At 42.5% G+C, this 26,168-nt stretch overlaps 1 protein-coding gene across 8 annotated transcripts in view; it reads right to left on the bottom strand.

Annotated features, from left to right (window-relative positions):
* The window catches only part of MCF2L2 (MCF.2 cell line derived transforming sequence-like 2), a 222,745-nt gene that overhangs the window by 184,866 nt on the left and 11,711 nt on the right, over positions 1–26,168 (bottom strand). The window contains exon 1 of one of the 8 annotated variants that reach the window (XM_087965411.1): positions 12,047–12,266. The exons of the other annotated variants lie outside the window; for them this stretch is intronic. Coding sequence (XP_087821537.1) covers positions 12,047–12,188 — 142 coding nt within the window. The 5' untranslated portion in view covers positions 12,189–12,266. Of the gene's footprint in view, positions 1–12,046; positions 12,267–26,168 lie in introns of those variants that run through there. 8 annotated transcript variants of the gene reach the window in all.

Genomic DNA, 26,168 nt, shown 5'->3' on the forward strand with positions numbered 1-26,168 from the left:
TAATGCCTTTTGGGCTATGTAGTTACAGTGGGCTCTAGCACTTAGATTATTAGAGATGAGTACTCCAAGGTTCTTGACAGAGTTTGGATCATCAACAAGGTCTTGACTATTCAGTTTGTATTTTATTTTCTGGTTTTTTTTGCCAACATGTAGGACAGAGCATTTATTTGTTGAGATTTGAAGTTGCCATTTGTTTGACCATTCTGATACATAGTCGAGGTCTTTTTGAAGGGTAGCAGTATTTTCTGTGGTGTTGAATAGCTTTACATCATCAGTGAAGAGAACACAGTTGTTCTTAATATGATACATCAGGTAAGGCTTAATCAAAACAGAATAAATCTTGCAATTTAGAAAGGATGCTTCTGCTGACACAGCCAAAAAATACATTTGCCCTTTTTGAAGCACAATATCCTTCCAGCTCGTGCTGACCTTGCTATCGACCAGGATTCCAATTTTTTTTTGTTTTCATTAATAGTATTCCCGAGCCAGTTTCCGCCTCTCTACTTGCAGCTCATCTACTTCTCTTCATCCTTCTCAGCTTGTCCCCTATTTACATGCAAATGTTTTTCACATGAGCAGCTGCCGCAGCGCTAAAAGAATTTTAAATTGTATTTACAACGCACTGCTAAGCATTAAAGGAGCCGATATTCTTAGTTAATGGGCCTGCATTGACTTCATTCAATTCCAGTACAGATCTTGAAATAGAGATCTGCAAAGTTTTGTATGTTGAGACCAGGATTACATTCTCAGATATTTTCCTTAATTTTATTTCTTTCGGGCTGGCTGGGGAGTTTGGAGGGGGTTGAAGTCTACATGTCTTAAAGTTGTCACGTTTGAGAAACTCTGAAGAGCCTCTGCATTTTATAATTTTTTTTCCATGTAGGAGGCTGGGAAGATATTGATAAATAGCCCACTGTTTGTCCTTTAAAGCAGGGGTCCCCAACCACCGGGCCGCGGACCGGTACCGGGCCGTGGAGCACTCTTTACCGGGCCGCAAAGAAAAAAAAATTTAAAAAAATGGCGGCTTTCTTCGCCTTCGGTGAATGCTGCTGGGATCGGGGATCAAGGACACAAATGAAAGAAGGGGAGGGAGGAAGCAACCGAAGCCTGTCCTGCTCTCTGGCTCAGCTCTCTCAGTCGCTTTCTCGCTCCTCCACCAGCCCAGGAAGAAACTGCTTCAAAGAAGCCGGGGGGTGGTGGCTTTTCCTGTCGCCGCAGCTTCCCGGCGCCCGTTTCACCCCACCCCGCCCGCCCGCTCGCTGCAGTTCAATCCACAGTGCTCCGTTCTGCCTGCCTGCCTGTCTGGTTGTTTGGGAGCAGCTTGCTGAGAATAATAACTATTCGCCTCTTTTTATCAGCCGAAGCTGCTCCGAAACGAAGAAGGCAGGCAGGCAGGCAGGTAGAACGGAGCACTGTGGATTGAACCGCGAGCGGGCGGGCGGGCGGGTGGGGTGAACGGGCGCTCGGGAAGCTGTGGCGACAGGAAAGCCACCCCACCCCGGCTTCTTGGGCTGCTGGAGGAGCGATAGAGTGACTGAGAGAGGAACGAGGCAGACACCTGAGGGAGGGAGGGAGGGAGGGAGACACCTGAGGGATGGGGCTGAGGGAGGCAGGGCCGAGGCGCTCCCTGAACTTGGTGGTTTGCTGGCAGACGTTTTATTACCCGACTAGGTAACAACATCAGATGTTACCTAGTCAGGTAATGAAACGTCTGCAAGCAAAACCACCAAACTCGGATTCTTCTCTCCCCCCGGTCCTTGAAAAATGTTTCTGCTTGAAACCGGTCCCTGGTACAAAAAAGGTTGGGGACCACTGCTTTAAAGAGTATAGATAGCCCTCAACTTACAAACCCAACTGAGCCCAAAATGTGTTGCTAAGCAAGTCAGTTAAGTGAATTTTGCCCATTGGTGGGATTATTATTTTTTTACTACCGGTTTTGTCGCCGTGGCTTGATGGGCATGGCAGGGGAAGGATACTGCAAAATCTGAATTCCCTCCCCACCCCACTAACCTGCTTTTCAGCTCCGTTCTCCTGTGCAGGGCAACCAAAGAAGATCCAGCCGATCAGCTGGGACGCGGGAGGCAAAGAATAAGTGGGAACGAGGCCAGTCAGAGGTGGTATTTGCTGGTTCTCCAAACTACTCAAAATTTCCGCTACCAGTTCTCCAGAACTGGTCAGAACCTGGTGAATGCCACCTTTGATTTTGTCCCATTTTACAACCTTCCTTGCCACAATTGTTAAGTGAATCGTTGTAGTTAAGTTAGTTACCCGGTTGTAAAGTAAGTCTGGCTTCCCCATTGATTTTGCTTATCAAAAGGTCACAAAAGGGGATCACATTATCCCAGGACAGTGCAACCATCATAATTATGAGTCAGTTGCCAAGCATCTGAATTTTGATCACAATACCATGGGGATGCTACAATGGCCGTAAGTGTGAGAAATGGCCATAAGTCATTTTATTCAGTGCCATTGTAACTTTGGTCACTAAACGAACTGTTGTAAATTGAGACCTACCTGTACACTCCAGTCTCAAATTCTAATACTATAAGGTAGAAAAAAGGATACTCTCTTTGAGATGGATGCAAATCCTGGTGTTTTCATGAACAGGGAAATAATAATATAAAAGTGAATATGCTTTCTTCCATTACATTTTTTCCAACTTTGCACTGTTCTCCATAGTCCTGAGTTTTCCTAATTGTCTCCCAGATATTAACCAGGTTCAACTCTGCTCAGTCTTTATTATTTATTAACCAAATCAAATTATTATTAATTATTTAGTCTTTTGGAGATTAATCAAGGTCTACAAGGGTACAAAATGAATAAAGAACTTTCATTAGTTTCTTCATGTTAACTTCTCACTAAAAATAAAACAGCAGCAAAAAAACTCAGGTCTTTTCAAAAGTAATTAGTATATTCATATATACATGCAGGCTTTTTGTGTGCGCGCGCATGGACTTCTAGCACTACATTACATAAAAATAGAAGCAGCCAGACTAAGAAAGGATTTCAAGCAAGAAAGTATTCTGTGTCTGGAAATAAAAAGGGATGAAAAATGAGATGCCCAAATACTGATGTAGATTATATATTAAAATGAGACACCCATGTGTTTATGAGCTTTATAGATGGAAACATATTGGGATATTTTCAGGATATGGTCAAAAAAGTCAGAATGGCGATGAGTATGATGCATCTTTCTCCTTCAGTCCTGGCCTCTTTTGACAGAGGCACAATCGAGAGTGTTTTAACAAACTGCATCCCTGTTTGGTTTGATGGCAGCAGTGCCTCGGAGAGAAAGTCCCTACAGAGAGTGGTGAGGACAGCTGAGAAGATTACAGAAAGCTTGTTTCCTGTCATTTAGGATACTGCTTATAGGCACTATGTGCTTAGAGCTCAAAACATTGTTAGAGACCCCGCACACCCACTTCATGGTCTGTTTCCGTTTCTCTCAGAGGAGGTTTTGAAGTATTTCTAGCAGGACTACCAGATTGTGTAACAGCTTTGTTCCCTATGCCATCAATCTGGTAAACTTGCAAGGTTAATTTCTCTTGATATGTACATGTATACATCTGAACTAAACTGTCTTGCTTCTCTGTGTCATATATATAAGTATATGCGTACTTTTGTATTTATTTATTATTTTGTCATGTTTATGTAGTGTATATTGGAGGGGGTGACCTTTGAGAGCTGTACACAATGACATTTCATTTTAGTGTATGCCGATTAGTGTACATTCAAAGTGACAAATAAAGTCATTCTATTCCATTATTCTGAAGATCTGAGTGCTTTTTGGGTGTGTTGCACATGTGATGCACAGAAAAACAACTAGAACAATGTTTCTCAACCTTGGCAACTAAAAGCTGTATGGACTTCAATTCCCAGAATTCCCCAGCTAGCAACTGTGGCATGTGTCTGACCTCAACTCTGGGTTAGCATGCATATTCTTCAATTTTGGAGAACCACAGAGCAGGTGGCCACCTAGTCCACACAAGTAATCCTTGATTTATAACCCTTCATTTAGTCACTGTTCAATAGATAGAATAAATAAAATTCTTTATTGGCCAAATGTGATTGGACACACAAGGAATTTGTCTTGGTGCATATGCTCTCAGTGTACATAAAAGAAAAGATACATTTATCAAGAGTCAAGAATCATGAGGTTCAACACTTAATGATAGTCATAGGGTACAATAAGCAATCAAATCATCACTGTTACTAGGAAACAGTCCATATAAATCGTAAGGATACAAGTGGAGTTACAGTCATACAGTCACAAGTGGGAGGGGATGGGTGATAAGGAGTGATGAGAAGATTAACAGTAATAGTAGTGAAGACTTTGTAATAGTTGAACAGTGTTGAGGGAATTATTTGTATAGCAGAGTGATGGCCTTTGGGGAAAAACTGTCCTTGTGTCTAGTTGTTCTGGTGTGCAGTGCTCTATAGCGTCGTTTTGAGGGAAGGAGTTGAAACAGTTTATGTCCAGGATGAGGGGTTACAATGGCACCGAAAGAAGTGACTTATGGCTGTTTTTCACACTTACGACCATTGCAAAATCCCCATGATGAAGTGATCAAAATTTGGACCCTTGGCAACAGGCATGTATTTATGACGAATGTTCTGGGATCATGTGATTCTGCTTTTGTGACTTTCTGACAAGCAAAGCCAATGGGGAAGTCAGATTCACTTAACAGCCATGAAGCTACCAACTTAACAACTGCAGTGATTCATTTAACAACTGTCATGAAATGGGGCAAAATTCACTTAACCATTGTTTCACTCAGCAATGAAATTTTGAGGTAAATTCTGGTCAAGGGCTACTCGTATCTCTTTCACCTCTTGTACTATCAACCCTCCAAGGTAGGCCAGATAAGAAATCATACCTTTAGTACTGACACTACCTTTACTGTGAGGTTATAGTAGCCGGCGTCTTGTAAGTCTGGAAGTGTATCGATCTCCATTTGCCTTTATTTTCCAGAAGACTAACGAGAGTCCCTTCTGAGATGCTTCCCACATCCCTATTCCTTCTGTGGGCCGAGACGTCTCTTATCTGTCTACTCAGCTACAGCTCTTTGTCCTACTGTCTCCAGGGGTGGGCTTCAAAAAATTTAGCAACCGGTTCTCTGTCTGATTGCTGGGTGGGCGTGGCCATGGTGGGCGTGGCTTAGTTGACCACCTGCACCGCGGTGGGGAGGAGGCGTTTTCACCCTCCCTGGGCTTCGGAGGCCTTCCTCGAACCTCTGGCAGGGTGAAAAGCCTCCCCAGGCTCCGGAGGCTGGAAACGGGCCCGTTTTCAGCCTTCTGGAGCCTCCAGGAGGCCCATTTTTCACCCTCCCTGAGCCTCCGTACAGGCCCTGCACTTACCTGGGATCCAAAATGGGCCACATGGACACTCCTGAGAGGGGTGGGGGGGCAGAGCCAGCTACTCATTGCAACTACCGGTTCAGCGAACCTGATGTAAAATTAACATCCGGTTCGCCCGAACCGGTAGCAGCTCACCTCTGCCTATCTCCCAAGGATATTCACACAGGCCATTATATGTTGTGACTGGGAGGCTTGAGCATGCTGTGAGCTTTGAGTCTGATGTGTCAGAAGACACAGGTTCGAGTGATGAGGAGGGTTTGGCATTGGAATTTGAGCCTGCTTTAATGGGAGATGCAGACGTGAGCCAGGAGGATGAGGAAGTGTCGGAATCATCATCCTCTCCAGAACCTTCCACATCCATTATGCCTCAGGTGTCAGCAGCTGATCCACAGAACGTGCCAGAGTCTTTGAGTGATGATCAAACTGACGAATGTTGAGTTGATGCAAGGACTAGACGTAGGCTGAGACGTCAAGCACAAATTGAAAGGAAACGTCAAATCAGAGACTAATTAGAAAGACTGACATGCCCCTTCAAGGAATATAAGGAGGCATGTTAGCTAACGATCCTTGTTCGGGTCAAACTTCGTTAATTACTTTCGCAGTTTAGAAGAAGCCTTCTGTTTGCCTTTTCGGCTCTGATTTATCGTGCGGCTCATTATCTGGGTTTGTAGACAGCTTCTGGGAAAGCTGCCAACGACGACTACAGAGGAAAGTTAACTCTGTTGTTCCTGATATTGTCTGTTCGTGTCTATTCCTTTGGGACATTTGGACTCTCACCTCGTGGCTACAGGTGAGACAGAACAATTATATGTACTTGGAAGACCTTGATTCCACACTTATAGGCTGGGGGGGAATCAATTTGAGTAGGGCCACCCCTTTAGCAATCTTACAGATCCGTGATGGCGAACCTATGGCACACATGCCGGAAGTGGCACACAGAGCCATCACTGCGGGCACGCAAGCCATCGCCCCAGCTCAGTTCCACTTACTCTTATTCAATATCATTATTATTATTTCATCTGATTCTTTCTGACTTAGTTACCATTATTCTCATTCTATATTTCTACAAGTTTTTACCAATTCTCCCCCAAAAAAAGACATATACACACAACACACAAAACATAAAAAAAAATCTTTTTGGAAAGTAACTTGGGCCCAGGTATCTCTCTCTTCATGGACTTCAATTATATTCATGCTCATCTTACATATCATTACTTATTTTATTTACCATTCTAAACCTTCTATATTAACTTCTCCACATATTTCACACTTCTTAATTCTACCTTAATTAATCATCTTAGTTTAAATCATTATACTTGTATCTTTTGTCCATTTTTTATCATCCCTTTGTCTCATCCCTTATGAAAAAAAAGAAAATCAGTTTCTCCTGAAATCATTAATCAGAGTATGATGCCTTTCTATCTCCCCCTAAGTTAATCAAATTAATCTTTAAAATAATATCTAATACCCAATCAGATTTTGCTTGGTACATTCTATCTAACTAATACATCCAACACAATTAAGTGCATAATTAGACAATAAATCCAAATATTAAAAAGAAATACTATAATAAAAATTTTATAATAACATCAATACCATAATTTTATTAAACTCTTTAATTAAAACAATATTCTAAACCTCTCCTATTATTAAGTTTTAAAGCCAATCATTTTTAAACATTTTAACATTTTAATCTCTTATCAACTCTTAAACCATTACAATACTACCATCTCATCTTATGTACCTTGCAAAATCTTTTTTTTTTTTTTTTTTTAAATTATACTTTATCCATTATCCATAAAAAATTCCTTTTTTCCATTTAATTTCAAAACGTTGTAGCTTTTCTCCACCTTTTCCCTTTCTTTCTTTTCCCAACAAACCTTTCTACCCCCCTTCTTCTAGCCTCTGCCTTACCGGCTTCCCTTCTCTGTCGTATTTCTTTTCCCCTTTGTTTACAATCATCATATTGGTTTTGCACTTTATTTTTCCCTTTCTTAAATGTTTTTTGGATCTTAAGTCCTTAAATCCTTTAGTTTTCTTCTTTTCTCTTCTCTTCTTTTGTTTCTCTCTTCCTTTTTTCTGGATCAAATTCTGAGATTCATTAAAGATGGCTCCTTCCTTTCTTTCTTGTTCCTCTGCTGTCTTCATCTGTTGTAATTTTTGTTGATAATTAGTAAGCGCCATTTCTAAGAAAAGGAAAGCTTCTTCCACACCATCTTTACCATTTTTTTTGCTTGTTCATATTCTTTTCTTAGTTCCTCAACAGAAAGAGCCATTATAAATCTTTTCTCTTCTTTTCTTCTTCTTTCTTCTTACAACAACCAGAATATTCAAAAGAAAATAAAAAAGATAAAACAGTCCCAAAGTTATCAATCAGTCCAAACCAAGGCAGAGTTCTCACTTTCTCCTTCTGGGGTAATATCAATCAAAGAGAAAGAAAGTCCAAATCTGTTTAAAATCTTATTACAATATATTCTAGTCTTCAAATCCTTAAGGCATCTGCTCCAACAAATCTTAGCATACAAATATTTTCTTCTTAATCCTCTCTCTTCCCACTCATCGCTTAAAACCAATTTCCACCTAAAAAAATAGGTTTCTTAATATCCAGTTATTTATTCCGTAGGAAAAGAGGGAAAGCTATCCTTTCAGCACCTTCAAGCAGCCGCTTTTTTCCTCTTCTGGCAGGTATTATTCAGAGAATCATACTTTTCAGGAATTTTATTAAATATGTCTTAGAGTCCTAGGAGCCAAGAAAAACTTTCTCCTCTCAATCACTTTCTCCACTTCCTCCTGCGCATTCTTACCCGGCTGCCAGCTTCTTTGTGGCGGCCATTACGGACCGCCGCTGCACCGTCCTGGGAAAAGGGAGTTCTGCCGGCCAGGGAGGGAGTCTGCAGCACCCCCAAACCCTTCTCCGGATCCCCCTACTTCAGCTGCCCCTGCAGGGCAGCCTAGCTCCGTACCCGGCTGGGTCGGAGCCCCAAAACGGCTAGCGCGGCAGGGATCGCGCAGCTTCGCAAATCCCTGCCGCGCGAAGCCGACAAACCGGAAGTTCCCTTGCCAGCTGATTTTTGAGTATCTGCCACGCATGTGGGGGGCGGGTCACATTCATGAGACGTGTGCGCATGAGCAGGGGTGGGGGAGTGCGGGGTCCTATGCACATGCACCGGGGGGGGCGGGGGAGCAAGTGGGGGGGTCACCTGTGTATTGCATTATGGTGCAGGCACAAGTGTGTGCTCTCTCGCGCACACATACACACTTTCAGCATGCGATGACAAAAAGGTTAGCCATCACTGTTATAGATAATACTCAGGGGTGGGATTCTACCAGTTCGCACCTATTCACTAAAACCGGTTGTTTACATTCTAAGCAGTTCGGAGAACCGGTTGTTAGAAGAAATTACTGGCCTAATCCTGTAAGGAAGGCAGGAAGGAAACATTCTGGTGTTGCTTACAGAAACTATCACTCCATTAACCCTTATTACATTCTTGGCAGGACTAGACTTCCTGTCTCAGGAACGTCTCTGGAGTTTTTTTCCCCCTCCTTTGAAGGTACTTGCTTGTGTGGAGTGACCATTCAAAGTTACAATGGCACTGAAAAAAGTGACTTATGACCATTTTTCACACTTACGACTGTTGCAGCATCCCCACAGTCCTGAGAGGCCAGGCGAGGAGATGCGTGCCTCCATGTGAGTGATATTGAGTTGGCCACGCCCAGCCAATAACATGACCACCAAGCCACGCCTGCCAACTTAGCCACGCCCACAGAACCAGTTGTTAAAAAAATTGAATCCCACCCCTGATAATACTCAACTCTTTGAACTGGGCCCAGAACCTTATAGGTAGCCAACTCACCCACCCCCTAAATCCTACCACGATAGGTTCCACTTATCCTACAATGGACGGTTCTTCTTGGTAGCAATCTGACTGTTGGGTTCTGTGTCAATTACAGCTTCCAGATGGACTTCAAAAGTAGGCCCACAGAGAACACAAGTAGTCCTCAACTTACAATGGCTCATTTAGTGACACTAAAATAGCCATAGCAATAGCACTTAGGCTTATATACCGCAACAATCTGGGTCCTCAAAAGTGACCTATGATGGTTTTTCACACTTCGACCATTACAACAATCCCAGGGTCACGTGATCAAAATTCAGATGTTTGGCAACTGGTTCAGATTTATGACGGTTGCAGTGTCCCAGGGTCATATGATCACCTCAGCAAGAAAAGCCAATGCGGAAGCCACATTCACGTAACAAGCCATCTTATAACTTAACTGCAATGATTCACATAACAACCGAGGCAAGAAAGGTGATAAAATGGTCCAAAATTCACTTAACAAACATCTCACTTAGCGACATAAATGTTGGGGTCAATTGTGGTTGTAAGTTGAGAACTATCTGTAAATGTCAGCAGTCAATGACATGAATCGCTAAACATCCTGGTCCAACTGCAGTCACAGATGGTAATTGGCTGAAGCTAAATAAAGTTTCCTACCTACTCTTCCCTACTACTATACATACACAGAAGTGAACAACTAGTTTTCTAAAGAGATCTAGGAGTCCTAGTAGACAAACACTTAAATATGAGCCAGTGGTGTGTTGTAGCCACCAAAAGAACCAATGCAGTCCAAGGCTGAATTAACAGAAGGAAAGAATCAAAAACACGTGAAGTGTTAGTATGACTTTATAGCGCCCTGGTAACAACATACGTGGAATATTACATCCAATTCCCTCAACACTGTTCAACTATTTACAAAGTCTGCACTACTATTACTGTTAATCTTCTCATCGCTCCTTATCACCCATCTCCTCCCACTTGTGACTGTAGGACTGTAACTTTGTCGCTTGTATCCTTACGATTTATATGGACTGTTTCCTAGTATGATTGGATTGCTTATTGTACCCTATGAGTAGTATTACGTGTTGTACCTTATGATTCTTGACTCTTGACGAATGCATCTTTTCTTTTATGTATACTGAGAGCATTTGCACCAAGACAAATTCCTTGTGTGTCCAATCACACTTGGCCAATAAAAGAATTCTAATTCTAATTCTAATTCTATCCATCCATCCATCCATTTGATTTTCTACAATCTCCAAATTCAACCAAATGACTCTGGGCATCTTATGCTTCTGATAAATTAATCCCAATAAACATCAATCAGCAGAAATTCAGTGACATACAACAATCTCAGATCCATAAATACAGCAATATGAAAACATAAAAATTACAGGCGGCATATTAAAACAAAATCTAGTTAAATGTAACCACAAAATTGACGAAATGTCAATCATACAATTCTCTCCCTTTTGTACTTGCATTACCACATCGGATACAAGTATGATAAGGGCGGAATTCACGTCCCAACTTTGGAACACGCATTTCATCCCAAGTCTCATTCCTTGGCTGGCACAAAAACTGGACTTGATCCAATCATTTCTCCAAAGCCTGTTCAAACGAAACCGTCTTGACAGCCCTTCCAAAATTCCAACAGGGCAGGTGCCAAGATGACTCTCTGGAGACAAGGGATGCCAAAGCATTTGGACTAACACAGTAGAAGACAGCGTCTAAAACTTAATGTCTCTTAGATTTTTCTCAGGAATAAGATCCTAGGATAAAGCCATTCAGGGCTTTCTAGATCAGGGGTGTCAAACTGGTGGCCCGCGGGCTCGATGCGTCATGCACAGGCCACGCCCACCCCAGCTCTGCGAAGGGGGAAAAAACATTGCGATACGTCACATGACGGCATCTATTCTATTCAATTTTGGTTGCCAGATTATTATTATTTTTAATGTTGAGGCTCTGGAAAGAGGGCGAAGAAGAACAACTGCAAGATTCCTTCCAACTCTAATTCCTAATTCCAATTAGAAGACTGAAGGCTTTAAAACCTATGAAGAACGGTTGCAGGGACTGGATATGTCTTGTTTTACGAAAGCACTGAGAGAAGTGTTTTAACACAGGAGGGCTGGGGTGTGTGTGTGTGTGTCTCAACCTATTCTTCAAAGCACCTGAAAGCAGGACAAGAAGCAATGGATGGAAACCAAGGAAGGGGAGAAGCAACCTACAGCTGAAGAGAAATGTCCTGACAGTGAAGAACAATTGTTCAATGGAACAGTCTTGCCTCCAGAAGTTGTGGGTGCTCCATCACTGGAGGTTTTTAACAAGAGATTTATCTGAAATGATATAGGGTCTTCTCCTCAGGCAGGAGGTTAGACTAGAAGACCTCCAAGGTCCCTTACAACTCTGTTATTCTGATACCAATTCTGTAAGAGAGGAATTGAGCTTGGGGATGAACAACTAAGCCCTGGGTTGTCCCTCAAGAAAAGGTAAGTTTATTTCTTGCAGTATCCCTACATCACACCGTTTGCAATCTTTAATCAGTTATTCGTTCTCCCTAGCCTTCGTTTTGATTTGAGATTTCTAATTCGTTCCTTCCAAGCTTTCGGGATCAACGGGACTGCAAAATCCCCAAACCCACTAATAGAATAATTCAGATGCAACACAGCAGAACCACTCCCGACACGATTATTCAACATCCCTTTCTTTGACATTTAAACAATACCTTATTCTCCCCACTCTCTCTTTTTCCACGTAAAGGGGGGAAAAAACTTGCTTTAAAATTTTGTTCCCTGAGAATTTTGATCTCGGAGAAGAGATTTGTGATGGCAAGAGAGATTTCAGCATACCTGTCTGGGCCATCTCCTCCAGTTCTGCACACTTTCTTAAGAAAGTATAATAGGACTTCATTTCTCCTTCTGTTATTCGGACGAGGGAAAAAGGACGGCTCTCCCGAACATATTTTCTGCATTGCTCGCATCGGGAATCCATTGAAGGTCCCCAAGGAAGTGTGAATCCTACACCTCTTTATAATGCTGCTTCTCCCACCGCTGGCTTTTACACATGTCAGCTCTCTGTTCTTGAGGTGATTTATCTGGCTTAAGTTCATTGGAGGTCATTGTACTTTGTAGAAATCTCCCAGTGCTATTGGTCCAGATCATTATAGGTTTATTGACTGTCTTTCTTCCCTCCCATCTGCTTTTAATACCAATATGGGTGTTGTTTTTTTCTTCCTTCTCTCCTTTACTTCACTGAGTTTGCGGTACAGTACTGTACAGAATCCACTTTTTAAAAATGCTAATCTCAGCCAAAGGGACGACAAATTATGATGTTTCTTTTTCCTGCACAAAACATGCCTTTTTTTCTCCCTTTCTGTAATGCCCATTCCGGCTGGGATTATCTTTTGCCAAGAAAGGACGTTCACCAATTTGTTCATTTTCTTGTGAGCGGTAAAAGCTTTGAGCTTTTTGAAAATAATCAGAATAGCTGATGCAAATTTCCAAGCAGATTTGAATATTGCATTATGCCCGAGCTACATTGAAGAACTATGCAAAATAAAGAGGCGGGGTTATTCAAATCACAGTAGGTTATTTGATTGGTCAGTACCACCAAGAGGAGGAAGCAAGTTGAACTCTCTCACCCCACCCTTTACTTCATGCAAATGAAGGGTTGTTATTAGCACTAAAAAGATGATCTTCTCAGGTGTAGCTGTGATGGCTTGTGGGAATGACCTTGGGGGACAGCTGCAAGCTGAACAACTAGAAAGCCAGCTCACAGAAGGAAAGGAGGAGTGGGAAGGCTTTTAGAAGGGATCCTCTTCAGTTTTCTGAAAAGTAAAAGGAAAGGTGGAGAATTACAGAGTTGGAGGTCTTTGGAGGTCTTCTAGTCCAACCCCTGCTCAGGCAGGAAACCCTATACCAAGGGTCTTCAAACTTGGCAAGTTTAAGACTTGTGGACTTCATCTCCCAGAATTCCTGAGCTAACATGACTGGAGGAAGTCTTAAAGCTGTCAAGTTTGAAGACCCCTGCCCTATATCATTTCAGACAAATGGTTGTCCAATCTCTTCTTAAAAACTTCCAATGTTGGAGCATCCACAACTTCGGGAGGCTAGTCCAGATTAATTGTTATGTCATGATATTCGTCCTTGGTTTTAGGTTGCTTCTCTCCTTGATTGGTTTCCATCCATTGCTTCCTTTCTTACCTTCAGGTTTTGTGGAGAACAGATTGAGCCCCTCTTCTTTGTGGCAACCTCTTATTGGAACACTGCTATCATGTCACCCCTAGTCCTTCTTTTCATTAAATTAGACATGCTAAATTCCAGCAACTGTTCTTCATATGTTTTAGCCTCCAGTCCCCTAATCGTTTTTGTTGCTTTTCTCTGCACCCTTTCTAGAGTCTCAACATCTTTTTTTTACATAATGGCGACCAAAACTAGATGAGAGCCTTGGCGTACCCTACTGCACACTTCCCTCCTCGTAGATGCAGTTCCACTGAAGACCAGATTTTCAGTTTTGTGAGATTCGTGTCAACTCTTCAAGACAATCCAAACAAGGAGAATAACCATGAGTACTAAACCCCATCTTTATTGTTCAGCTACAATAACAACAAGTTCCTCTTGACTCCCAAAGATTCCCACATATTATTCCAGTAGCTAATTGACCCTAACCCTCTTACTCTAAGCCAGGTTAATCAGCCATGATTGATTGAAGTAGCCATGGGTGAGTTCACATTACATGCCCAAATTATGTAAACCACATTATCGCAATGACTGCATTGTATACGGGTAGTTCTCAACTTACAACCATTTGTTTAGTGAGCAAAGTTACAACACCACTGAAAAAAGTGACTTTGGACTGTTTTTCACACAATTTTACTATTACAGCATCCTTGTGGTCATGTGATCAAAATTCAGCTGCTTGACAACTGGCATATATTTATGATGGTTGCAGTGTCCAGGGGTCATGTGATCACCTTTTGTGAAATAAAAATGGAGAGATATAACCATATATAAAGAGGAAGGAGGTGATGATGAGGATGATGAAGATGATGTATTTTCAAGATAAAATAGGACCATATATTTGTTGTAGTTACCTATGTAGCTAAATCTACCTATGTAGATTTCCTCTAAATATAAGGAAACCCTTCCTGATTGTAAGATGTGTACACTAATACCTGATTGTAAGATGTGTACAGTAATACCTATATAGATATACAGGTAGTGTGATGATCCGGGGCGTGGCACAAAGGCAACACAGTCAGATAATTAGTAGGAGTCCCTTTATTAGCTCCAACTTATTAGCCCCCAAAGTCCTGGTTACCTTCTAGCTGGAGAAAAACTCTCCCAGGAACAGCCTTTGACTGCAGAGAATCAAGTCCAAAACGTGGTCAACAAAAACTGTAACTATAAGTCCAATCAAGGCAAAATGAGGTAATTAGTCTGACAAGGCAGGAGCAAGAATTCCAGATGTGAAGGCACAGCAATAACTCAACACGGTTGAGAAGACGCCAGGAACACAGATAAGCAAAGTCAATACAAGATAAACCCATGTTTGCTCCCAACTGCTGCTGCACTCAGCATGCATTTCTTTTAAACTGTCTTCCCATCTGTGGCTAATGAAGGGAATCGGGACCTTTTCCTCCCCCATAAGCCATGCAACCCATGTTGCTCTCTTCTCCGTTCCTCCCTGCAGGCCCTAGGATGAAGAGGGGGTGGGCCTGGGTCTTCCGCTGAACTCCCTCTCCCTTGTTCTACTCTCCCCTGCTCTGCCCAGCCGGACTTTGCCCTTTCCCAGTTTCCTCCTACAGCCAACGGAGCTACACTCCTACTCCCTGTCAGCTGTTCATCTTCCTCCTCAAGACTCGGACAGGGGCATGACAGGTAGTCCTCGACTTACAACTGCAATTGAGCCCAACATTTATGTTGTTAAGTGAGAAATTTGTTAAGTGTGTTTTGCTCCGTTTTACGACTTTTCTTGCCACATTTGTTAAGTGAATCACTGCAGCTGTTAAGTGAGTAACATGCTTGTTAAGTGAATCTGGCTTCCTCATTGACTTTGCAAAAGGGGATCACGTCATCCTGGGACAATTGCAACTGTCATAAATATGAACCAGGTATCACACATCCAAATGTAAATCACATGACCATGGGGATGTTGCAATGGTCATAAGTGTGAAAAATGGTCATGTCACATTTTTCAGTGCCATTGAATGGTCACTAAATGAACTGTTGTAAGTCAAGGACTACCTATACTAGGCGCTTCATCTCTGAAGGTTTTTAGAAAGAAAACTGTGATGACCCAAAGGGGCGTGGTATAAAAGCAACAAAGTCACAAAAGTAGGTAAAGTCCCTTTAATACTTCCAAGATGTCCCCCAATGTCCAGTTATCATCGGCTGGAGAAAAAAACTCTCCCAAGAACAGTTTTTAAAGGGAAGAAATTCCGTCCAAACTCAAAGTACATATAAATTATAAATAAAAACCAACACAAACCACACTACAGCAATTAACTAGACGGGGCAGGATTGAAGACGTCAAAAGATAATGAAACATGCACACTTGGGAAGACACCAGAACTCAGATAAGACTTGACAAACCAAAATAATTTTACACTTTGTTTCCAGCAACTTTGCGTGTGTAGTTTGCCTTTTTAAACAGTTTTCCCAACTGCAGCCAATGAAGGGGATCAGGGCCCTTTTCTCCCCCGTAAACCATGCAACTCATGTTGCTCCCTTATTCATTCCTCCCTGCGGTCCCTAGGATGAAGAGGGGGTGGGCCTGGGTCTTCCTCTGAATGCCCAGCCGGATTGTGCTCTTCCCCAGTTTCCTCCACAGCCGACGGAGCCACACTCCCATTCCCTGTCAGCTGCTTCACCTCTCCCTCAGAATCAGATTCCAACAGGAGCATGACAAGAACGGATAACCACCTCTGGAGAATGAACTAAACCAGGGGTGTCAAACTCGCTGCCCCGCAGGCTGGATGCGTCATGCACTGGCTATGTTCACGCCAGTTTAGCAAAGGGGGGAAAGGTTATGATACGTCACATGACAACAGCAGTTTGCCACCCATGAGCTAAACCCTCCAGCAAGGGGGTTGGACTAACTAAAGATTCCTTGAGATTCTTTCCAACTCTACAATCCCATGACTCAATGACTCAAACTTCACCAGCTTTTAAAGTTTTGTGGAATGCAGAGCCATTAATGATTAGTGTCTATTGCAATGACGTGTGATTGAAGGCCTCTTTCCGACCCAGCATAATTTCTTCCCTCTATGTTTTGAAAGATCAGGAAGATCCTTTTAAACAAAAGGCCAGGACTTCCTTGTCAGCTTTGGCATAAAAATATAAATATTGATCCACCTTAGACAGGACATCAATGGCATTAGAAATGTAACAGGTCTCAACATCAAAATTCCAGGGAGAAGACATTTATAGCTCTGCTTTGAACTTGAAATGGTTTTTTTTTATCAGCAAAAGAACAATTATAGTGAAGTCAATACAGCCAGAGCTATTCCAGTAAAGTAGATGGCAAACCCAATAAATTTTTTCCAACTTGTATTTTAAGCAACACAGTGAGACTTCTGCAATAGATGGTAGGCTGACATTATATTTAAATACCCAGACAATGAGTGTCTGGATGTTTAAATATGTAAAAATGAAACCTACAATTGGGAGTTGCAATACAAATAGTCCTCAACTTATGACAATTGAGCTCAAAATTTATGTTGCTGAGGCATTTGTTGAGTTGTCCCCCATTTTACGATCTTTCTTTACCTAGTGGTTAAGTGAATCACTGCAGTTGTTAAGTTAGTAACTCGATTGTTAAGTGAATCTGACTTCCCCATTGACTGTGAGAATGTCACAAAAGGTGATCCCATGACTACAGGACACTGCACCCGTCATAAATATGAGTCAGTTGCCAGGCGTCTGAATTTTGAACAGGTGACCATGAAGCTGCTGTATTGGTCATAAATGTGAAAAATATTCATAAATCACTTTTTTCAGTGTTATTGTAACCTTGACTGGTCACTAAATGAACTGTCGTCAGTCAAGGACTACTTGTAAGATGTCAGAAAACTGAGTCTTCCTACTCCAGGTGCCAGCCAGCCCTTCTTTCAAATGACTCCATTCCATCTTCCACCTATCAACACACAGCATCCCATGTTCCTTGTCCACTGATGCTTAATCTTCACTAACCATCAGTAGTAATAGTAAGCAGTAACTGTGAGAGGGGTCTTGGAGTCCTAGTGAGCAACCATTTAAATAGGAGCCAGCTGTGTGCTGCAGCTGCCAAAAAAGCCAACTCAGTCCTAGGCTGCATAAACAGAGGGATAGAATCAAGATCACATGAAGTCTTTATAATGTCTTGGTAAGGCCACATTTGGAATACTGCATCCAGTTTTGGTCACCACGATGTAAAAAAAGATGTTGAGACTTCAGAAAAAGTGCAGAGAAGAGCAACAAAGACGATTAGGGGACTGGAGGCTAAAACCTAAAAAGAACAGTTGCTGGAATTGGATATATGTAGTTTAATGAAAAGGAGGACTAGGGGAGACGTGATAGCAGTGTTCCAATATCTCAGGAATTGCCAAAAAGAAGAGAGGCTCAATCTATTCTCCAAAAACCTGAGGGCAGGACAAGAAGAAACAGATGGAAACGAATCAAGGAGAGAAACAATCTAGAACTAAGGAGAAATTTCCTGACAGTTAGAACAATTAATCTGTGGAACTACTTGCTTCCAGAAGTTGTGAATTCTCCAACACTGGAAGTTTTTAAGAAGAGATTGGAGAACAATTTGTCTGAAATGGTGTAGGGGTTTCCTGCCTAAGCAGGGGGTTGGACTAGAACAGGGGTCGCCAACTTTTTGGACCTCAGGGACCACCAAACTCATAATTTTAAATCCCAGGGACCACTAACTGGTTCTGTGCACGTGGCCTAATTTGTGGGTGTGGCTTGGTGGTCATGTGACTGGCTGGGCATGGCTTGTATGTAAATATTATAAATATTTATATAAATATTGAATTTTTTATTTTAAAAAAAGAGCAACTCTTACCCAAAATCAGGCAAAGCAAGTAGGCACATTGATTTGTTCACAGAATCACAGATTCATTCAGAGATCTATCTGCGATTGGCTAGCTCAGTCTGTCACATAAAATTTGCTAGCAAGCAAACTCACAAAATTAACTCACAACACACCATATATGTAAATATTTAATTTTTTATTAAAAAAGAGCAACTTTTACCCAAAATCAGGCAAAGCAGGCAGGCAGATTGAGTTGCTCACAGAATCATTCAGTGATCTATCTATCTGCCATCAGCTAGCTCAGTCTGTCACATAAAATTTGCTTGCCGTGAGTCTGCACTGAATAATAGAACCTTCAGTCCTAAGGGGGGTTCGGCTGTGCTTAAAAGCAAAACCAAAGATTTAAAGACTAGCTAGAAAGCAAGAAATCCAACCATTTCCTGCTTCCTAGCTAATCTTAATCTCCTGGCACAGCAGAACAACTGATGGTAGGAAAAAGGAAAAATAGCAATTTAGGAGTGAGTGGGCGGGGAGGGTTAACGCGGGCCATGTGGGTGGCGCAGCCTTGTGTTTCTGTGCAGCCTGGATTAATTGCTTTGGGGGGGTACTCTGGGGGTGAGATTTCTCTGTGGCCCACCAAAATTTTATCGCGGCCCACCAGTTGGCGACTGCTGGACTAGAAGACCTCCAAGGTCCCTTCCAACTCTGTTATACTATTCTATTTGTAATCATTCTACTCTTAAAATATTTTTGTGCACTTCTGCAAGCATTGAGTCTTCTCTGAGAATGCTGAGGTCTTCTCCATGCCCCTGGCTTAGTCTTAGAGCAGAAGTGGGGAACTATGGCCCTTTTACGAACTGTGGACTTCACCTCCCAGAATTCCGAAGTCAAATGATACATTTGGTAGAAAGAGACGACAAACACCTGAGTTCTTCACGTTTCGCCATTTTATCTGCCACTCAGAAAAACCTTTAATGTACTAAGCTTCATATACAGATAATTCTCGAGTCGCAACGATTTGTTTAGCAATCGTTCAAATGTACAGTGGCACTGAAAAAAGTTGCTTGTGAGTTTTTAAACTGCACTTAAAACCTTTGCGGGCAGGGCATCCCCATGGTCACGTGATCAAAATTCAGACCTTTGGCAACTGACTCATATTTATGATGGTTGCAGCATCTTGGGAGTCATGTTGCAACCTTCTGACAAGCCAAGTCAATGGGGGAAGCCAAATTTACTTAACAACCGTGTGGCTAACTTGACAACTGCACTGATTCATTTAACAACTGTGGCAAAGAAGGTCGTAAAATGGGGCAAAACTCACTTAACAAATGTCTCACTGAGGAGCAGAAATTCTGGGCTCAATTTTGGTTGTAAGTCAAAGGCTACCTGTGTGTGGAAAGTTCAGGTTGGGATCTTCAGGACAAGGTAAAGAGATGATACAGAGTTTTACCCAATTTCAAAGAAAGGGTTAAGAATCACCATCACTTTGTTTTTCCACTACCACAACTGAGCCCTATTAGGAGTGATTTGTGTTGGAGAAATCGTCATCTGGTTCCTATTCAGATGCCTGGTTTAAAATATGTCATCCTTTGGCTTTTTGATGATTAAAGAAAAAACCCTCAAGATTCTTAAACTTACTGAAATAACAAGTTTAGGCATACTTGAGGAAGATAGATGTGCTGATATAGTAATGTTTCTGCCATGATTTTCCCGCTGCTACTTTATGATTTTCATTTGGTGTTATCTGGGGGGGGGGGGGTTTAAATCTTGGATTTGCATTTCATGAAGTGGATTTATCTTCACTCAGAGATATCTAGGAGAACCTCGTTGAACAAGACTGCAAATTTTGGGATGTTTGTGCCCTTAAAAGGAAAAACCCATCCTTTAAAATAGTGGCTCCCAAACTGTAGGGGAACCAGGAAACGGTTCCATGGAGAAAGATTTTTCAGTGGACCAGAGGGATCGTGGTTTAGCATTCTGCCTGCATCCTGAAGATAGAGTTTTGATTGTTTGCACGGCCCAATTTCAGGGATGCCACGGCCTGGTGCCGATTCACAGACCAGAAGTTGGGGACCTCTGCTTTTAAAACTCACAGAATGCTAGACTTCCTGTATTGAAATGGATACCGTATTTTATTTGTTCGTTGAAAGGAAAGTAGAGAAACTTGCGAGCTTTCTCAAATCTGATGCTTTCTAAATGAAACTGGCATAGCATTTATTTTCTCCACGGCTGATGCCTATCCTGCATCAATGTTCTCAGACGCTACCTGTCTCCTGAGTCCTTCATCCTCTAAAGGGGTGACAGACTTCTAGCGGATTTTTCTCATTTTGAAGCCACGCTTGGAATGATGCCAAAATAAGGTGTGAAACAACTCTGTCTGGTACATCAGTTGCATTTTTTCGCAGATCAGAGGGGCCTTCAGACAAACACACGCCCTAGTCCAGGGGTCCCCAACCTTTTTTGGTTAAATGGACAGTAGTGGTCTTGGCAGTTTCGGCATCAGTCGGGCAAATGGTTTTGCATGTGCAACCTAAATCCCATACATGTGGAAATGAAGCTTCACACGCTTGCTTCGGTTGCAATCCAAGCGCACTTTTCAGCTTGACTACTGTAATGTTCTGTACATGGGGCTGTCTCTGAAGACTACCCAGTTGCTTCAGCTGGCCCAATGAGCAGCACAAGCAGTAATGGTCAGAGAGATAAACAGAAAATCAGTGTTGGAAGGGACCTTGTAGGTCATTTAGTCCAACCCCCTCCCCAAGTGGGAGACCCTGCATCATTTCTGACAATGGCAGTCCAATCTCTTCTTGAAAGTCTCAAGTGATGAAGTTCCCACAACTTCCTAAGGCAAAAGCTGTTCCATTGGTTGGTTGTTCTCACTGTCAGAAAGTTTCTTCTTATTTCCAGGTTAAATTTCTCCTTGTTCAGTTTCCATCCATTATTCCTTGTCTGGCCTACAGGCACTTTAGAAAATAGCTTGACCCCCTCTCTGTGGCAGCCCCTCAAATATTGGAAGACCGCTATCAGGTCTCCCCTGGTCCTTCGCTTCACTAGACGAGCCAGGCCCAGTTCCTGTAACCATTCTTCATATGTTTTAGTCTCCAGTCCCCTAATTATCCTGGTTGCTCTTCTCTGTACTTTTTCTAGAGAGAAATGTGACATACACCAACACACTTCAACACCCTCACTAGACTCAATTTCAATTGTGAGGGAAGCACCCCACTTCCTAGAAGAATGAAACATTTTGAGGAATATTAAAAAGGCAGAATATTATATTTCCCTAAATGAAAAATTGAGAAACGTGTTTTTTTAGAGGCAGAAAGCAGACTCACTCTTAATAGCACCCCACAGCACATATTTTGTGCCCATTAAGAAAGACTGGGCCAGCCTATCTACAAAACAAAAGACCCTCAGCTCCAGGATGATGGGATTAAGAAGAATAGGACATGATCCTTCAGGACATAATAGGATTAACCCACTACCATTTAGAAGAAGACACAGAGCTCACTACATTGCACAATCTCCTAAGGGTATTTCAGTCATTGCATCATCTCAGAGCAGTCCAAACGTCAACCAAACCTGGGAGCTCAGACAAACACCTGGGAATGGTGCTTTGCCTATAGAGCCAGCTATGACCCTTTCATAACCCCTACATGGCCCCACGGGAGTCTGACGACAGCCAACAGAACACATGTTCTTGCACAGGAACAGGAAGCTCAAGTCCAAAGCACAAGAAAGGTATAAAACCGCCCCCACTCTCAACTCCATGCCGTCAGCTGCCCAGAGCCACATATGGTTCTGCTTTATCCTTAAACCCTCTTTCCAATCAGCCTCCATTTTGTCTTTCTCCCGGCTTGGAACTGAACCAGATGGATATTTTTCCCCCACAATTGCAATTCCTGTTTTTGGTTGCCGTGAGTCTTCCAGAGTTGGCTCATACAAGTTTAATATATTACAGTATTATTTACTATTATTAAATGTAATTTTAATCTCCGACCAGCCGAAGACCACTTATGACTATCTTATTCTTGACCTGGGAATAAAATGAGGTTAAACAGTAGTAGTAGGGAAAGACCCATAATCCTGATGCAAATGGCTGGAGATTCAACAGCCAAAGGCACAATTGGGTCATTAAGCTGGAATAACTGATTGAATTGTGACTGTGTTTTGCTTTTCCCATCCAACCCAGCTTTAATTTGGTATATTGGGTAGAAAAAAACTGCATAAAACAATATCCAAGCTGACCTGGGCATATCCGGCTGTATACAATGCAGCACCATTAACAAAGTGGTTCAGCTTACATTCCTAATGCAAATTATAGCTGCTAATCATGACAGATGCCTGTAATTCTCACGTAAAAGCATAACAGGAAGGAAACAAAATATTAAGCAACAGAGGAAGCCCTTTGGCACAACCCATGCAAGCTTTCCAGTACAGGAAAACACAACATTGATATATATATTTATTTAAGATTTACTGCTCTGCAGACAGGGGCATAACGCTTTCTAGCCTGTACTGAACAGTCCCGAGAGAGAATGCGTTTCTGTTTAGGTTTTCAAAATAATGTGGTTGAATTGGGGAAATTAAACCTTTGGGGGAGGGGTGCCTATTGGCTAGTTGCTGTGCCACCAGTGATAGACAAATCCAAATCATTTTATTGTGATCTGTTTTTTTAAAAAAGCAATAACATGCAAGTACAAGTAGTCCTTGACTTACAACCATTCTTTAGTGACCATTTTGAAGTTATTGAAAAAAGTGACTTACAACTGTTTGTAGAAAGTTAGCAACTCTCCTAGAAGAATGAAATATTCTAGGAAATGTTAAAAAGGCAGAATATTTCCCCTAAAAGAGAAATAAAAATCTTAAAGGAAACAGAAACTCGGCCTCAGCTCCCTGCCCCCCAGCAGATATTTTGGTGCCAGCCTATCTACAAGACAAAAGACCTTCACCCTCAGGACATAATAGGATTAGCCCTCTACCTATTTAGCAGCAGAGCTCACCACAGGGCACCTGGGGATATTACATCAGCCCAAGCTTCCACCAAACTTGATTCAGACAAACATGACTCCAAATGGGAGTGTGACTACAGCAACCAATAGAAAACATTTCTTGCACAGGAACAGGAAGCTCAAGGGCAAGGCCCAAGAGAGGATATAAATCTCTCTCTCTTTCTCTCTCTCCTCCATGTGGTCAACTACCCAGAATCACACCTGCTTGATGGTTCTGCTCAGGGGTGGGATTCAATTATTTTAACAACCGGTTCTGTGGGCGTGGCTTAGTTGGTGGGTGTGGCTTGGTGGTCATGTGACTGCTAGGTGTGGCCAACTCAACATCACTCACATCGAGGTACGCATCTCCTCGCCTGGCCTCTTGTGACTGTGGGGATGCTGCAACAGTCGTAAGTGTGAAAAATGGTCATAAGTCACTTTTTTCAGTGCCATTGTAACTTTGAATGGTCACTCCACACAAGCAAAGTACCAGCAAAGGAGGGGGAAAAAAACTCCAGAGGAGTTCCATAGACAGGAAGTCTAGTCCTGCCAAGAATGTAATAAGGGTTAATGGAGAGGCAGTTTCTGTAAGCAACACCAGAATGTTTCCTTCCTGCCTTCCTTACAGGATTAGGCCAGTAATTTCTTCTAACAACCGGTTCTCCGAACTGCTTAGAATGTTAACAACTGGTTCTAGCGAATAGGTGTGAACTAGCAGAATCCCACCCCTGGTTCTGCTTCACCATTAAACCATCTTTCCAATCAGCCTCCATGTTTCCAGTGTCTTTCTCTCCACTTGGAACTGAACACAGCTGGACATTTCTTCCAACACATTTTTCACACTTAAAGACTGTTGCAGCATTCCCATAATCAAGCTCAGCATCTGGAGACTTTATTAAAGCATTGAGGGGGGTTGTTGTTGTTGTTTTTCTTGTTCACGATTTCCGGGATTTTATTTTTACATTATTTCCAGGTTAGCCTATAGTCCTGGAATTTCATGGTGATCTACCAGCTAAACATTTACCAGATTACCCTGCAAGATGAGCCAGGTGCTAAGAGATCAATAACAAGCAAAAAAAATTGCAGTCAGTTAATAGCCATCCTGTCCCCATGAAATAAAAAGCAATCATGTAATAACCAGAGGAAGAGTAGACTTTGACAGCCTTTAAGATATATGGGCTTGTAAAAGGCTTTGGAAAGGAACCATTTCCACCGCCATAAAAAGTGTCCTTTTCCTAGCCTCTACTAAGCTGATACAGCTAAATCATGATTCATGGTTGAATCTGTCACTGAGCAAATGTGGGAATTCAGAAGAGACAGTATATGACTCTTGAGAATTAGTTAAAGTGCAGGTGAGAGTGGTCCAGACAAAGGACAGGAACATGTATTAAATAAATTCGGAATAAAGTTTTCACATGAATGCATTTTCATCCTGTCTTGGACAGATAAGAGCTTATATAGTTGATCTTCCCCTTTTTCTACAAAAATATTTATCAAAGCTATGACTCAACTGAGATAGGTAACAGTGCAATGGTAAAATGTACCTCACCACACAGAGGTAGCCCTTGATTTACAATCATTCATTTAGTGCAGAGGTCCCCAAACTTGGCAACTTTAAGATTTGTGGACTTCAACTCCAGGAATTCCTTAGCCAGAGCTGGCTGAGGAATTCTGGGAGTTGAAGTCCACAAGTCTTAAAGTTGCCAAGTTTGGGGACCCCCTATTTAGTGATTGTTCAAAGTCACAATGGCACTGAAGAAAGTGACTTAGGAATGTTTTTCACACTTACGATCAGGGTCACGTGATCAAAATTCAGATGCTTGGCACTTGGCTCCTATTTATGACGGTTGCAATGTCCCAGGGTTACGTGATCCTTCAGACAAGCAGAGTCAACGGAGACCTCAGATTCATTTAACAGTCTTGCAGTTAACTTAACAAGTGCAGTGATTCACTTAACAATTGTGGCAAGAAATGTCGTAAAATGGGGGCAAAACTCTCTTAACCACTTATCTCGCTTTAGCCACAGAAATTTTGGGCTCAGGTGTGATTATAAGGCGAGGACTACCTGTGTGAGCTGCATTCACTGCCAACTTTGCAAGGTACTCCCCACACACGAGAATTGTTTACAGGACCCTTGTAATAAAACATTCTCGGCCGAATTGACCATGGTAACAGACGAAAGAATAAGACAGGAAGAAATAGCCCAAGAAACTATGTGATCAAATATATATATTGAGAGGGGGGAGGGAGGGACAGACAGACACAGTGAAAAGACTATGTGAAACAGAGGGGGGGAGGACAGGACACAGACAGAGAGGGGAGGGAAGGAGAGAGAGACAGAGGGAAGGAGGGAGACAGACAGGAGAGAGACAGACAGAAACAGAAAGTGAAACAGAGGAGCAGGGTGGAAGAGAGAGGGAGAGAGGGACAGACAGAGGGAGGGGAAGAGAGAGAGACAGAGAGGGAGAGAAGGAGACAGGAGGAGAGACAGAAATAGAGAGTGAGATAGAGGGGGAGGGTGGGAGAGAGAGGGAGGGAGAGACAGAGAGAGGGAGGGAGACAGGAGACAGACAGAAATAGAGAGTGAGACGGGGAGGGAGGGAGAAACAGATGGGGGAGGGAGAGAAACATAGAGACAGAGACAGAGAGACAGAGGGGGGAGGGAGGGAGACATAGACAGGGAGGGAGACAGAAACAGAGTGAGAGGGGGAGGGTGGGAGAGGGAGGGGGAGACAGACAGAGGGGGGAGGGGGGGAGAGAGACAGAAGGAGGGAGGGAGACAGGAGAGAGAGAGAGAGACAGAAACATAGAATGAGACAGAGGGGGAGGAGGGGGAGAGAGAGAGACAGACAGAGAGAGAGAGAGACACAGAGAGAGAGACACAGAGAGAAAAATGCTATTTAAATTATTCCATAGCTGCAGATCATGGTGCTGATGAAAATCTACCCTTGTCTGCTTCAGTTAT

The sequence above is a fragment of the Notechis scutatus genome, chromosome 4 (assembly GCF_049901735.1).
Source record: "Notechis scutatus isolate UNSWTSFEM ecotype Mainland chromosome 4, rNotScu1.2, whole genome shotgun sequence".
NCBI lineage: Eukaryota > Metazoa > Chordata > Lepidosauria > Squamata > Elapidae > Notechis > Notechis scutatus.